Source organism: Acanthisitta chloris, unplaced genomic scaffold, assembly GCF_000695815.1.
Source record: "Acanthisitta chloris isolate BGI_N310 unplaced genomic scaffold, ASM69581v1 scaffold10572, whole genome shotgun sequence".
NCBI classification, from domain to species: domain Eukaryota; kingdom Metazoa; phylum Chordata; class Aves; order Passeriformes; family Acanthisittidae; genus Acanthisitta; species Acanthisitta chloris.
This window is the reverse complement of record NW_008658829.1, coordinates 86,397-101,616: the sequence shown is the minus strand read 5'-3', so window position 1 is coordinate 101,616 and position 15,220 is coordinate 86,397. Positions and strand designations below refer to the sequence as shown.

The window sequence follows — 15,220 nt, the reverse complement described above, 5'->3', positions numbered from 1 at the left end:
GGGCAGGTGACCCGAGCGGTCCCTGGCGCTCCCTGCTCGCCCTAGAGGGTTGCGATGAACGGCCACATGTGGCCGAGGAGCAGTTGGAAATGCAAAGTGCCGCTTTCCCACCCTTGAGGGGGTAAAGGAGTGGGGGAAGCGGTCGCAGGTCGTAAAGCAGAAGAGACTTTTCAGAGAGGAGAGGCTGCTTTTCTGCCAGCATGCGCGAGCAAAACCGTGTCACGGTAGGAAGCAGACTCTGCGAGCTTGTGGAGTGGGTTTCAGAGTTGCATACGGAGTCGTTCAGTTGTACTTTTCTTTACATAAAAGGAAATGGAGGCCTCAAAATCAGCGTTGGTTCCCTGGAGGTTAGAGCCTGCGTGAGCACGTACCTACTACTGTGTGTCTGCAAACCTGGATCTGTGAACACAGATTTGTATTTATGGGCAGAGTGACCCGAAGGCCTTGCAGTCTGAGCTGCTGAGGGAGCCAAGGGGAAGGTTACCAAGCAGTAAGGTGTTTCCTGGGCATGAAAACTAGGATCAAAAGGGCAGACGTTAGAAAGACTTCCTTAAAGTTGTAGGCCCACATTGCTGCGTGTAAACATCTTGTGGTACGCTTGAAAAATCCTTCTTTTTTGGGTATGGCGCTTGCAAATCGTTAATGCTGCTTTGAAAGCCGATGTCTAGGACTCTGTATCTTGCATGTCTTTTTACTGAAGGGGTTTATGGAAGAGTCAGTGAAAAAAAGCTAATTTTCTTTTATCTATGTTTCTTCAGTTATCTAGTCAGAGTGAAGTCGTCACAAGAGTTCTTCAGAGACTCTGTGAGAAAAGAAAGAAGAATGTCCTCGCGTATGGATACTCCTTACTGGATGAAAACAGTTCTCAGAGCCAAATCATGCCATTTTCAAGTATATGCAGCTACCTACCCAATACTGCGACGGAAACTCTTCGATTCAGCGGCTTCTGGGAAACACTGCTGAGCAGGATAGGGGACGATGTGATGATGTATTTATTGGAACACTGTGCAATCTTTATGCTGGTTCCCCCTAGTAATTGTTACCAAGTTTGTGGGCAACCAGTTTATGAGCTTATTTCACATAATATAGACTCGTCCCCAGTATTTGTTAAACAAAGGTTCTCAAGACATAGACGTAGTAGCTTGCTTGACTATGTGCAAAAAAGGCTTATGTTTCATAGAAAGTGTCTTTCAAAGTCACAGGGGTGGAAATGCAGACGAAGACTTGAGGATAATGTCTCCAACAAGGAACATAATAAAAGCAATAAGATACGAAGCTTAGTGCCTCGTTGCCAGTTTCCTGCGAACGCTGTTTCTAAAGCAAGCAAACGGGTCAGAATGGTTACTGAACATCCAAAGCAATAAGATACGAAGCTTAGTGCCCCGTTGCCAGTTTCCTGCAAACGCTGTTTCTAAAGCAAGCAAACAGGTCAGAATGGTTACTGAACATCTGGAAGAACAGGGTAGCTCCAATTTATGTTTGTCAGCTACGGCATCATCTCTGAAAAGGAAGCTTCATAACGAACAGCTTGAAATTCCAGCTAAGAGAGCAAAAGTAGAGGAGAAAGTGAGAGAGGAAAAGGCTTGTTATCTTACACCTGATGTAAACCAGAGTAGTTCCAAGAGATATGAAACTGGGTCTGTAGCGTCACTTTCTGAAAGTCTCATTAAAAACCCCCACGTTTCTCAAAGAAGTGACAGTGATGTGTCTGATTCTTCTTCAGTTCACACATCTCGTGACAGGAAGAAGTTTGTGGCAAGTGAAAGCTCTCTTCTCCAAGAAGCTCAGAGTAACAAATCTTTAAAGTCCAGCACTGAAATGCAAGCAGAATCCTGTAGGAAAGGAGTAGAGATGCATATGTATGAATCTCAGTTGGATTCTGTACAAGTCAAACCTGTGGAGGGTATTTCTTCAGTATGCAGAATGCTGGAAAATCCCCAGCCTCATTTGGCAAAGAAGTTACCAAATACACTCTTGCGTTCTGCAGTATGCATTGACAGGAAGTCTATTCTGTATTCTCGCAGGAGTTTCCAAGAATGTTTCCCTAAATCATTTTTATTGAATCACTTGCAAGGCTGTCAGGCAGGTGGAAGAAGGCTTGTAGAAACTATATTCTTAAGCCAAAATCAGTTGGAGCAAAGGCATAACCAAAGTCTGCCGCATCACAACTGGAGAAAGAAGAGGTTGCCCAAACGCTACTGGGAAATGAGACATACATTTCAGAAATTGTTAAATAACCATAGAAAGTGTCGTTACTTAGCCCTCTTGAAAAAAAATTGCCCTGTTCAGATATCTGAAAACAATACAGGGAAAAAAGAGCTGCCTCGTCAGGTGGCCTTGCCTGGGGAAGCAGAGGCTCACAAACAAGCAGAACAGTCTGGGAAGGAGGCTACCAAGTGTGTGACAAGCAGCAGATGTGAATCTGGTCACACTGATGTGCCAGATAACTTAGGTGCTCCTCTTGTAAAATCTGTGCATGGGGAGTTGCAGAGTGAGAAGCAAAACCTGGGAGAGGTGGGTGATACAGCCCTCAAGGAGCTCCTCAAGCAGCACAGCGGGCACTGGCAGGTGTACCTGTTTGTGAGGGAGTGCCTGGAGCAGGTCATCCCCGCTGAGCTTTGGGGTTCAAACCATAACAAGTGCCGGTTCCTAAAAAATGTGAAGGCGTTCATTTCCATGGGGAAGTTTGCTAAGCTTTCGTTGCAGGAGTTGATGTGGAAGATGAGAGTGAATGACTGCGTGTGGCTTCGTCTAGCCAAAGGTACTTAAATGCAAGAATTAAGTGCTGGGACTGTCAGTGGCTGGTGTTTTATGTTTAAGGTGGGAATGGGAGGATATTGAATCTGGAATCAGAATTGCTGGGTTAGTTGGTAATATCTGTAACTGATGGAGCAAACCCAGTAGCGTTTGTAACTGATGGTGGAAGAACACTTAAGCCTGTCTTCCATCCAAAACTTGTTTCTGTTCACACTTTTGAGTTAAATATAATGCCATTTTCATAAACGTGGATTCAGAACCCCAAACGAAAACCAAACCTCTTTCCCATCCACTTCTACCATCCAAATTGCAGTAACTGTGAAAATCCATTACAGTATGATCTAAGCACATAAGGAGTAAGAGCAGGCTACCTATTGATTACTGTAAGGCTTTGGAAAAGAACTAAAAACTGTTGGAGACACTTGTATTGGCATGTGTTCCTTTGCTATGGGAGTGAAAATACACGGGGTATTTTACTCCCTCACATCAGCCTTGTGAGAAAGATGTGAGTATGGAACCCATTCAGTATAGGGATTGCACACCATAGAGTCATAGAATAGTTTGGACTGGAAAGGACCTTAAAGATCTTCTAGTTCGAACCTACCTGCCATGTACAGGGACACCTTCCACTAGACCAGGTTGCTTGGAGAGCCATCCAACCTGGCCTTAAACACTTCAGGAATGGAGAGTTCACAGCTTCTCTGAACAGCCTGTTCCAGTGTCTTACTGTCCTCACAGCAAAGAATTTCTTCCCAATACTAAATCTCAACCTGCCCTCTTTCAGTTTAAAACCATTCCCCCGTGTCCTATCAGTACATGCCTTTGTAAAAAGGGCTGTCATCATCTATCACCTTGCTAGAACCCTTCTCTGGGATAAGGAGACCTTACTATGAGATGCTTCAGGCTGGGTTGTTGGTGGTGTGGAAGTCACCAGACTGACTGGTCCCTGGCTAAAGGTTGTCCTGAGACCGTCAGCCAATTGCTCCAAATTCTATACAAATCCATTTCTGTTTAGTCCTCTTTTTCAGATGACAGGTAGATCTTGCTTCCCTGGAGTTTGTTCTTCAGACACTGTGCTGGGATTTAAATCTAGGCTGAAGATGTGGTTCTGTGGTTGATTGCTGTAGGATGTAATGCATGTTGTAATTTTTCTGTGCTTCTGTTCTCCAACTGCACAGTGTGGATTGTACTTCCTTAACTGGTATGTTCGCAGTATTTATTCTTACCTGGTATTGTAGTTGGATCCTGCGATAGTGTTAGCTGAAAATGGTGTGCCTTTGTTAAAAGGTGTGATAAGGTTCTGAAATTACTACAGGATTTTTGTACTGTAGGAGGAAGATAAAAAAGTCTGATGTTTGAGAACTGATGTCAAAAATAGGGGAGGTTACACTTTCATAAGAAACTGTTAATTCTAGGAAATATATTGTTCCTTTATTCAGAAACTACAGCTCAAAAACACACTCCTCAAAATGCTGAGGTGTAAAATATTTTAAAATGTTTTGTTGTAAGATACACATTTGGTTCATAGTCATTTGGAAGATCTTATCTTAAAAAATTTAATGCCCTCTTATTCTCTGGCCTTACTCCAGGAAAGGCAACACACAGGCTTGATTTTGATTTTCATGAAAGTCCTCCCTTGTGCTTGAAGTTTAAACACACATTCAATTGATTTGCTGCACTGTAGGCGGGGGGTTTTTTATTCCTCCAGAAGTAGTAATAGTGGTTTCTTGTCAGTTCCCTGAATTGTAGTCATCATTTACATCTGTTATCAAGAACTTAGAATATTCTGATTCCAGAACAGCTACCTATCAGCATCCTGAGTTAATTTGCATATTACTGCTACATTTTGCAGCTCTTCAGTTAGAGAGTTTTGTAATAAGTCATTGGATTTTTTCATTGATGCTACCTGACTTCTGTGGAAGTGAGCACTCTTTGTGGTAGTCTTTTCTTAGGTGCTGTAAATACATGAAAATGTCTCTACCCTGAAGCACGCAAAAACTGAACAGGGTAAAGAACTGGAAACTGACTTCCATTTTATAAGTTAAGCTTCAGCTCTGCTGTGTCAAAATTAAGCTGTTTTTAACACATTTGTGCCATAGTTGTGATTTGTGCTGTGCAGCTAAACTAGTATTTCTGTCTTAAACATCCTGTGGTGTTTTGCTAAATTCTACTCATTCAATTTAATTAGATAAATTATTACTGGAAGTTGGCCAGAAGATCATTGTTGTAGCACAGGGTTTTATTCCCTGCTAATCCATATTTAGACATCACTACAAATATGTGTGACCTTAAAATTGACAGGAATGTTCTGCATTCATAATTGTTGTCCCATCTAAATATTGGAAGTGCTGATGGACTTAGAGTGATTTGAATTTTTCCTTTTTTTTGGATGCAGCAAGAAGTTTTATGTAGGATGTCTGAAATAAAACCTAACCCTGAAATTAATTTTCATGTAGTTCGGAAATCTGAGTATCATTCTGATCCCCAGGTCATCCCAATTTAATTTTCGTATCTTTTGCAGTATACCAAAGTATTTTCAGTCTTTTGCTTTTTTGGTGTCTTTTTTTTTAAAAAAAGTTTTATATCGTAGTAGACTTGTTTCTTTTTATTTTGCCTTTCCTTTAACAATAATCTTGCCATTGTGCATTGAAGGTGTTGCACAGTCAGCTCTGCAGGAAGACTGTAAGTCTTTGGACTACTAATGACACTTGTATCCTGTATGTCAGTTTGTCACTGCAGATTAGTTTGTGTTTGCACTTTGAGCTTGGGTCAGTCACACTTTACTGCTACTGAAAATCTGGAGTGGCATCAGTGTAATTGTTTGTACTTGCTTTTCTCTTTCAATTGACCGCATGCTAAGAAAAGAATGTTATGAGTTTTTTGTTTGAATGTTCTCTTTCTTTACTCATACAAATAGTTGATAGTTACTATAACTACCTTTCAATTGTTTATTGAAGGTGATCACTTTGTTCCTGCCGATGAACATTGTTTCCGTGAAGAACTTTTGGCCAAATTCCTATACTGGCTGATGAATACATATGTTGTTGAGTTGCTCAGATCATTTTTCTATATCACTGAGACCATGTTCCAGAAAAACATGCTTTTCTACTACCGGAAGTTTATCTGGAGCAAGTTACAGAACATTGGAATTAGGTAACACTAGAAAGCTAATCATATGTTAATGGAATATGTGGAAATCTTGTGTTTTGTAGTGTTAAGTTACATTTCTGCTTTAATTTATTGCCCATTTATCCTCCTTTTATTTGCTTCATTTCCCAAAAGAAAATTCAACCTATGATTGTAGCATGCACAGCTTGTAATTTCAGAAGTATTTTGTCAGAGAAAACTGATTCAAATGTAGAATTCTGTGGTGGGAGAAGAGAAACCTTTGCAGTAAGAAAATCCATTATGAAGAGGATTTTGTTTTGATAAGTCAAATTTTTACATCTTTCAACAATGTATAAAGCACAGTGATAGAATCCCAAAGTAACCTTGTCAAAGTTAATTTTAAAAATAGTCAATTTGCTTTGACTGCTTTAATTTAAAAACAACAAAACCAAACCTCAGCTGAAATGTTCTAATACTGTATCATAAAATTCAGATGGTAGTCTTTTAGTTTTGGGGGATTTTTTTGAAGGCTGAGGGATTTAAGAAGCTGCAGCTTTTTTTAGTGCAGCTGTGGAATTCTGTGCTGGTTTTTTGGTCTTTAAAATGCACACACACATTTAAGTTAGGGCATTATTTAAGACAAAGTTTTAAGTAGTTATGTGAGACAATAGGAAATCCTGAAGGCAATTTTATGGAACAGCATTGTGTTCCCATCTCCATAGTTCACATCTTTCAGGTTTTCATTATAAATCATCAGTGTCTGAGAGAGCTTTGGAACTGTGAAAAATGAGCATAGTTTTGATGTCTTGTGTCTTAAAGCTTGGTTTGGATGGTCAGCCTTTTGCAGTGGTCTGTTGGTCTGCAGTATTATATGTGTGATTTTTCCCCTCTTAACTTGTTGCTCCCTGATGTCAGCATTGATATCTCCAGTGTAGCTCTTCTGCATATGTGCTTGCACTTAGTGCAGCCTTGATCTTGTCTGCACCTGTAGCACAGGATATGCACTTTAAATAGTAGTAGTAGAACGTAATTTTCAGTACCACGCATTTTATTTGTCTTTTCTTCAGACAAACAGCCTTAGCGTTGCGGTTAGTGTTTTGTGCAGTTTTATTGTGCTTAAAGGCTACTCTTTGCCATGAAGTATCATCAAGTGCTAACTTTTACATGGTAGATTTAATGCAGCTTTTAGTGGGCATGTGTTTAAAAGAAAATAAATTAGTGTTCAGCTCTCTTGTCCCTCTTCCCAGTTTTCCAGAAAAACCCATTGTGTAAGGACAAGGTGTTTTGAACTCATTAGGGCTCATCTTGCTGCTTCTGATTTCCTCTCCCAATATTTCCTCAGCATAAAAGAAGCCCCTTCTCACCTTTGGCTCTGAAGGTCCTTGAACTGCAAATTATTGGAAACTGGGGAAACATCCCAAGGAAGTACTGCTGTGTGCTTGCCAAAGGCGTGTTTGAAGGGCAGGGTGTTTGCTGTTGGCTACGGGGTACATAGTTACAACGACTTCTACTCTGATCCCAGCAGCTGCACTTAAGCCTCACTGACAAGGTTAGGGCTTTCAGCACTGCTTTTTCAAGTCTGTAGTGTAGTGGGAGGTGTGCTCCTAGTCCAGCTTACTGCATTCCTACAAGTGGCCAGCTGCCTGCTTCACATGGGAGGAGAGAAATTGGAGTTTAGAGATACTGAGAAACAGGTGTTTAGGGCTGCCTTGGGCATTTTGAGGCTGTCCAGGCATTGCCTTCTCTTAACCAGCCAGTGTTTTCAGGCATGTTCATGAAGCAGCGCCAAAGGCTGTTGAGCTACTTCCATCTTCCCTGGAGGAAGAGTATCTGGTGGCCTCAGTGTTGCCCTAATGGCTGTTCTCCAGTTATTCTGGTTCTCCTCAGCTGGAGCTGCTCATGTAAATTGCTCTGAGGCATTTGTAGCCTCTGATGCCTTTCCAGTTCTTCTGCATCCTCCTTTGAAAGAAGAGAATAGATGGGACAGTCTGGACTGAGTGGACCTGGACCTTACTTGTGAGCTTGCCTTTGCATTGGAATGTCTTTAGGGAGTAAATCCTTGTCCTGAAGGACTCTCTGTATGATCAGATCATCATGTGCAGAATCCGACTCAAGGATACAGACTGCAGTCCTGAGAGGGGACCTGGATCTGTATGCTTGCCTTGCTGTATTGCAAGACATCAGAGTGTGCTGGTCATTGCACACAGACAACTTTGTATTAATTCTTGACGCTATTCCAAACTTCATACCACAAATTCAAACCAGTATTTCCTAAGGAAAAGATCAGTATTTCGTGATAGAGTTGCCTCGGGTTACATGACCTGCAGAATGTAAATTTATGTTTTAAAAATAACGAAGCCAATGCTGTGGTGACAGCATGTGTTTGCCTAAGGCTCATGCCCTCCCTGCCTTTGCCACACACCGTGACTGCTGAGGATGAAGTATGCTGCAGAATTCTGAATCTCCCCCATCAGATTGTGGGGAGATGGCAAAAGATGACAGAACTATTCACTCAACTTCCTCCAGGTTCCAGTGCTTAACAGCATTGGTGTGTGCCAGCGAGAGTCGCTCGGTTCAGTGACTGCTAGATTAGTGCATATTCAAAATCATTAGTGTTTCCATAAATGCCATGAAATAAGTAATGAATGTTGCTGCAGGCAAAATGACATCCAGTTCTACAGCTGGCCAGACGCAGTAATTGGCCTTTGTCTTTGCTTTCAAGGGAAGTAGTTTTTTTAACGTACAGTGATTGAGATTAGGGTTTTTTCCTCCAGTCTTGAATGTGAGCTGTAAAGGGATGGAGATTTCATCATTCAGTTGTTTCTGTGGAACTGGAGTTACTTGTTTCGTCTTGGTGTTCTACCTAATACTGTAGTAGATGATGGAGTTTTATATGTTCAGGAAAGAATGTAGTTCTATAAAAAATAGTGATCTCTAGCTGTGGAAAAGTGATCTCCAGTCCTTTCTACTTTACTTTGGGCAGCATTTGTACCAGGAATGTAATTCCAAAGTTTGAATATAAAACCTCAAAACTCTTGCTCAGTAGTAGTGCAACTTACTGGCCATGGATACCACTGTACCTTCGAGGTGTCATGCCCTGTATCCATCAGACCCCAACAGTCCCAAGCAGCTGGATCATTAGCTTGCCTGTGAGTTGTGTTGGCATACAGAGGCACACAGGCATACACAAAGTATTTGTGTGCTTCTCTTATCTCCATCCTTGGCATCTTGAGTGTCTTGGAATGAATGGCACATTTTGTTCTTCTGAACAATACAAGCAGTGCAGGAGATTGATCCAGGGTTTTTATGTTGCAGGTAGGGTGGTATTGCACTGCATCTTAAGCAAAAGCAGGGGCTTTTTCTCCACCTCCTTTTTCTGACTCATTGCATGGGAAAGTATTGATTTAGACTAAGCTATACTGAACTGTATATCCTGAGGGGATGTTTAAGGGGGAAATACATTTCCTAGTAAGATGAATTTACAAAGCTCAGAACATGTGACTTGGGAGCCTTTGGTTCTTCATTATTTTCTGCTGTTCACTTCAGCTGACACCTGCTCATTGGTCAGTCTTGGATACCTAAAGGCCCTTATGTTTTATATGTATCTTAGTATCTCAGTTAGCTGTAACTTTTAGTAGGTAGTAGGTCCGTAAATGTTGGGAGTGGAACAGCCCATTACAACATGTAAGTCCTTGCTTGGGTGTTTCTTAACATAGTTTTCAGATGGTTCTATTCAACTTTGTTAATGTCTTTCAAACTTCTGAAAACCATGAGAAATATCCAACTTCCTATTTCTTGCATAAAAATTATTTCATAATATTCAAATGTATTCAGCTAATCTGTGCTTAAATTTTAATTTGTGTTAATCAAAAGGGATTTTTTATATTTGCATCAAGCAGAAATGTGTACTCTTCTTCTTATTGTATTACATTGTCATTAAGATACTGTGAAGTTATTCTGAAATTCAGAATTTCATGTCACTTTCTGCAGAGGTTAGTATTTGTATTATCTTAAAAAGCTCTTTGGCTTCAGCTATCATAAAGACATTAAATGGTTTAATTTGCTGCTTTTCCTTATGCTAAGTGTGTATTTGTATTTTAGAAACCATTTTGCCAAAGTACATCTACGAGCTTTATCTTCAGAGGAGATTGAAGCTTTCCGTCAAAAAAAACTTGTTCCCGTGGTATCCAAGCTCCGGTTTATTCCTAAAGTAAATGGATTAAGGCCCATAGTAAAAGCGAGCGGTATTGTCAAAGCGGAAGCATTCAGCAGGGAGAGCAGAGAAAAGAAGGTTTTTATTTTCTTTATTGTTTTATGTGCATTCCATGTAGGCAACTAATAAACCGAGTAAGGATTTTTGTTATATGAAACTAGTTTTAGCACAGTGAACAGGAACATTCAAATCAGAAGGACTGAATGAGTCTGTTTCAACTTAGCTTCTCCATTCCCAATGCTTCATTACCGTTAGCCTCCAGTTCCAGAATCATGTACTTCTGTTTGCAAGCCTGTCTGAAGGACATGAGCCTAACTGAATGGCATGGCTTCTCAGGTGATCCCAGTTTCTTTCTTGTCTCTTTCCATCATCCCTTTGCCTCAGGCTTGCTGACTGCATCTGGTTGTGGTAGGCATTGGCCATCTATGGGAGTAGCAGAACGAAAATTTCAAAGATACTCAGTATTCTGAACTTTCATGTCCTGTTTGTTTGGCACACCAGAGGGTGAGGGATGGCTGAGTCCAGCCTGTCAGGATTTGCCTGAATATTGATTGTGCCTGTTGGTCAGCTGGTTGGCTGTGGCACCAATCAAGCTGGGGAGCCAAACAGTGGTGAGCTGGGTACGTTACTGAGGAAGGTGTAAGAAGGGTGAGAGAGCTGGATCAAACATACTAGGGAGAATGAAGCTGGGAACTACTGCAGTGTGGGAACAGAGGCAGAACATGCAGTACGTAGAATAATCTATTTAACAGGCCAGTTGACCACAAGGTGTGGTGGGAGCCCAGTTTCACTATCTTGCATGACTGCATTAATTGTTTTTCCTCACGGCTGGATCTCGTTTAGTGCATAAGATTGAATGGGCCCAAATGGGTGAGAGGTCAATGGCTTTTTAACACTTATTGTTCAGTTTATGATCCCAAACTAGATGAACAGAGCACCAGCCAAAAGCTGTTCTGAAGTGTGAAGTGTTATTTCACATCATATTTCATATTATGGTGTCTATAGAGCTAGTCAACCTGCATGAGTTCACTGCTACTCTGGTGTACTTCACTGTCCTCGTAGCTCAGAGTTAAGTTACCTTCAAATCAGTGGTGGCTTTATTTGCTGGCAGTCATCTATTTGTCTCTGTAACTATTACATCTTGATTTCCAGCAGTCAAATACAGAAATAGAAATATGTCCAAAGCGTTTTGTCACTTCCAAGTAGTTACTGCAGCAATTTGCAGGCTTTCTGAAAACTTGAGTTGACCACAGTAATGCACTAAATACATAAATTGAAACTTCATCTAAATGTGAAATCTGTATTGCACGAATTTATTATGTCAGCATAATTTAAGGTGATTCTCTTTGGTCTCTTTAGATGCAATATTACAACACTCAACTAAAAAATCTATTTAGTGTGTTAAATTATGAACGAACAATAAACACCAGCTTTATTGGCTCTTCAGTGTTTGGGAGAGATGATATCTACAAGACATGGAAGCAGTTTGTTAAAAAGGTTCTTGAATATGATGGTGGAATTCCTCATTTCTACTGTGTAAAGGTATGTATTTTTAATTACATATTCAAACTACCTTTTTAAAATCAGCTCATGCAGATACTTTTATAGCTGTGATCTGGCTGCATAATTATTTCTTTTTCAAAATAAACTTTTGTGCATACCTAACACAGACTCTGGTTGTTTTTTTGGTGTGGGGGTTGGTTGCTTTTTGTGGATGGGTGTCCCTGCAGTAGCGCTTCCTTTACTTGGATGTCTTTCTGTTATGTAGCAGCTTTTGCTTCTGCCCATGCACTGGATTTTTGCAGTTACATTTACTTAGGTGTAAAAATGAGACAAAGATAGAAACTCAGATATGCTTTTAGAGCCGTCTTGTGAAATGAAAACTAGAAAATCTTGTTCTGTGCATCTGGGTAAATTCAGCCTCTTTCAAGAACTTGGTCTCTTCCTTCCCAGTATCATTAGTTTTGTTGAAAATGAAATCTTGACTTCTAGTGTCTCTTCAAGTTTCTTCTCCCACTTGATGACAGAAAAAAATGAGTGCTTATCATATCTCACTATTTGAAGGAGTTTCTTCTTCACACTTGTTTTCAAGCTGTGTGTAGCAGGCTGCCTTTAGTGTTTGAGCTCAATCCTTAAGTTTGAATTGGGGTGATGTATACAGAGGTATGTGAATTCTGCAATTTATGTATGTTATAAAGGGCTCCCCTCTTGTTTCTCATATGTGAGTCATCATCCTGTCATGAAATTGATTGCAGTGATTGTCTTGTTATCTTTCAAGCCAAAGATTCATGTCATTGACACAATTCTCCTAAGATTGTTTCTTCTTCAGAAGGTTTTCAGTTTTGACTATGACCAGTAAAAGCAGAGGTGAGATTGTGATACAAGGTTTAGGAAAGGTGTAAAACATGTAGGTTTACAGCTTTCTAAAAGCCTGAGATTTTGTCTCCATGATCATATGGAGAGAATGTTTCCTAAAATATTTCCATATGTAAAAATATCAGTGGTAAACTGAAGTGAAGTGGCTAGTTTAAGGTTGCATATGGCATTATCTTTGTTACTAACAAGAATTGTGGCAAAACTGGTGGCTCGGATATCCCTTGTAAGTGGGGAAAAATTTTTAAGATAAAGAGGTTTTGTTTTGTCACAAATTTCGGCTGAATGATGCAATAATTTCACTCCTGTGGGATTTATCCTTCAGCCTTGCTTACATACTACTTACATACTACACGGTACCACTTTCTATACTACCACAATGTTTGCAGCAGTACTGATGAATACATAATGGAAGATATTTCCTCTCTTTCAGACTGATGTGTCTAGGGCTTATGATACCATTCCTCACAAAAAACTTGTGGAAGTGATTTCACGGATCTTAAACCCTGAGAAACCAACTATCTACTGCATCCGGCGCTATGCTGTGATTATGATTACCACAAGTGGAAAAGCCAGGAAGTTATATAGGAGACATGTATGACTTGCTGATTTCTCTTTGCTGCTGTTTGTTATTAGCTTTTTTAAGTCACAATTTGAATTAGTTAATTGTTTCAGAAACCTTTTCATTCAATAGTGTTGAATATTTTCCAGAGGTAGAAAAGCATCTTTTTCCTTTGTACTTTTTAAAGTTTTTACTCACCCTTAGTAAGAACAAAGATAAATGTGTTGTGGGAATAGAGATTTGTGAGGGAGACATTCTATTTTAACAGTAGCAGAACTGTTGGATTAAAATAATGCAGTAAGGCTGGCCCTTTGGCCTTCACTGAATATAAAAAAAGGCTGTTACTGAATTTTCTTTTGCTTTTGTCATTTATTTCTTTACAATTTACACAAATATACAGGTTTCTACTTTCAAGGACTTTATGCCAGACATGAAGCAGTTTGTGTCCCACCTTCAGGAGAGAGACTCACTGCGAAATGCAATAGTAGTTGAACAGGTAAGTATTGTGAGGCTTCTTTTCAACAGAAAAAGAAAGCTACAGAAGAATTAGATGAAGATTGGTATTTTTAGTTGAATGTACATACTACTTGGTGACACCACCTTTCTTCTAGTTGCCCAGCACCTTCTGTAGAAAGATTTTTGTCATCTCTTTGATGTTTATTACAGACTCTCAGTGTTCAGTGGGAGGAGTGCATCAGGCAAGAAATCTGACAAAATGTGCTTCTAGACTTTTCCAGATTTTCTCATTGTTGTCTCAAATTTTCATTTTAACCAGTTTTCTTTTTCCTTTCCTAATTCCATTGCAACTGTTTTCCAGTGAGAAAGCAACTATCTAGTAAAGAAGGGCTTCAACATTTGCTATCTCCAAAACATACAGAAGTAAGAGTGAGCAAGATGTATTATAAACCAAGTATCTAAGGAAATAGATGTGACGTCTTGAATAACAAACTGGACAGAATAGAAAGATCACTTTTGTTTTTCCAAAGAGCTTATTTTATGCTTTATAAAAAAACTTATTTTAAGGAATACCTGCCAAGATTGATAAGAATGAACCATTCTTTAGAGAAGTTAAATGCAACATGAAACAAGATCAACAGTTAGAGTAGTTGATTAAAGAGATGTCTCAATTTCAGTGAATTAAAGTATGGTTGAAAATTACATGCATTTTAAATTTACTCCAACTGATGGTTTGTTGCAAGAGGCAAGCATCCTTCTGTTTTAATTCTTGTGATGCAAGTGTTCGTTCTCAAGACTACTATGCAAGGATCATGACAGAGAAAGGCATAGATGTAGGTGATATGCTCAGTCAATTTCTGAATGCATTTTATTGATTGGAATCATGGTGTGTCATGATAACAACCTACAAGATTAGCTGATCATCAGATGATCAGATGTGTATTTTCTTGCAGGCTAATAATTCCCCTTTAAAATTTTCTTTCCTAAAACTTCTAGTGGAAAATGTTGACGTAAGGTAATTTCTAACATACAGGGAAAATGATCTTGTATATCTATGAGCACAGGAGTAGAATATACAGTGTGGGTGGTGTACAATTCTAGGATCCTACAAAGAGCAGAAAGCTTAATGAGTACATGGATGAAAATGAAAACTAGCTGGATCTCTGATGACGTATAAGTACATTTTGTTTTCTTGGTTTTTTCCAGTGGTCATCTGATTCAGATAACTATGGCAGATATTACATGCACAGCAGCATTCTATTTAAAAACATTTTACATGTGAAAACAATTTGTGTGTCATTATTTTAAGAGAACAAGGTATTTTGAGAAAAGTATCGTGTCAGGTCAGGTGACTGTACCACATGTGCATCACATTACCTTTTAAATGCAAATAGTCATGATCTCACATGGCTCCATCAAAAGTTGGGTGCACTTGTCTGCCATCTAATCGATGTCAGCAGAAAGTGATTTTGCTTCAGTTTGCATAAAGTCATTGTTAAAGGGATTTAAACTGTTCTAAATGGATTTTTGATTACACAGTTTTTAACACAAAAAAAATTCATAAATTTTGGGTGGATAGTCATGCATGGAATCGTTGATAATATCTGGCCAAGAATGTGTTTTGCAGCAGAACAGGCAAGTGAGTGTATCTACACTTGGGGAATCATAAAAAGCACGACAGTTAGAAAAATTGTCCTTACAGGATAGAAAGTGGCCAAAAAAGTGAGGTTTCATACATTGTAGTAATCCCA

At 39.5% G+C, this 15,220-nt stretch overlaps 1 protein-coding gene across 1 annotated transcript in view; it reads left to right on the top strand.

Moving 5' to 3' along the window:
* Nucleotides 1-200: 200 nt before the first annotated feature.
* Nucleotides 201-15,220, top strand: part of TERT (telomerase reverse transcriptase) — a 31,672-nt gene continuing 16,652 nt past the window's right edge. The window contains exons 1-8 of the mRNA XM_009085239.1: nt 201-347; nt 759-1,046; nt 2,290-2,761; nt 5,715-5,910; nt 9,967-10,156; nt 11,438-11,620; nt 12,885-13,046; nt 13,414-13,509. Of these exons, the coding sequence (XP_009083487.1) occupies nt 201-347; nt 759-1,046; nt 2,290-2,761; nt 5,715-5,910; nt 9,967-10,156; nt 11,438-11,620; nt 12,885-13,046; nt 13,414-13,509 (1,734 nt within the window). The remainder of the gene's footprint in view (nt 348-758; nt 1,047-2,289; nt 2,762-5,714; nt 5,911-9,966; nt 10,157-11,437; nt 11,621-12,884; nt 13,047-13,413; nt 13,510-15,220) is intronic.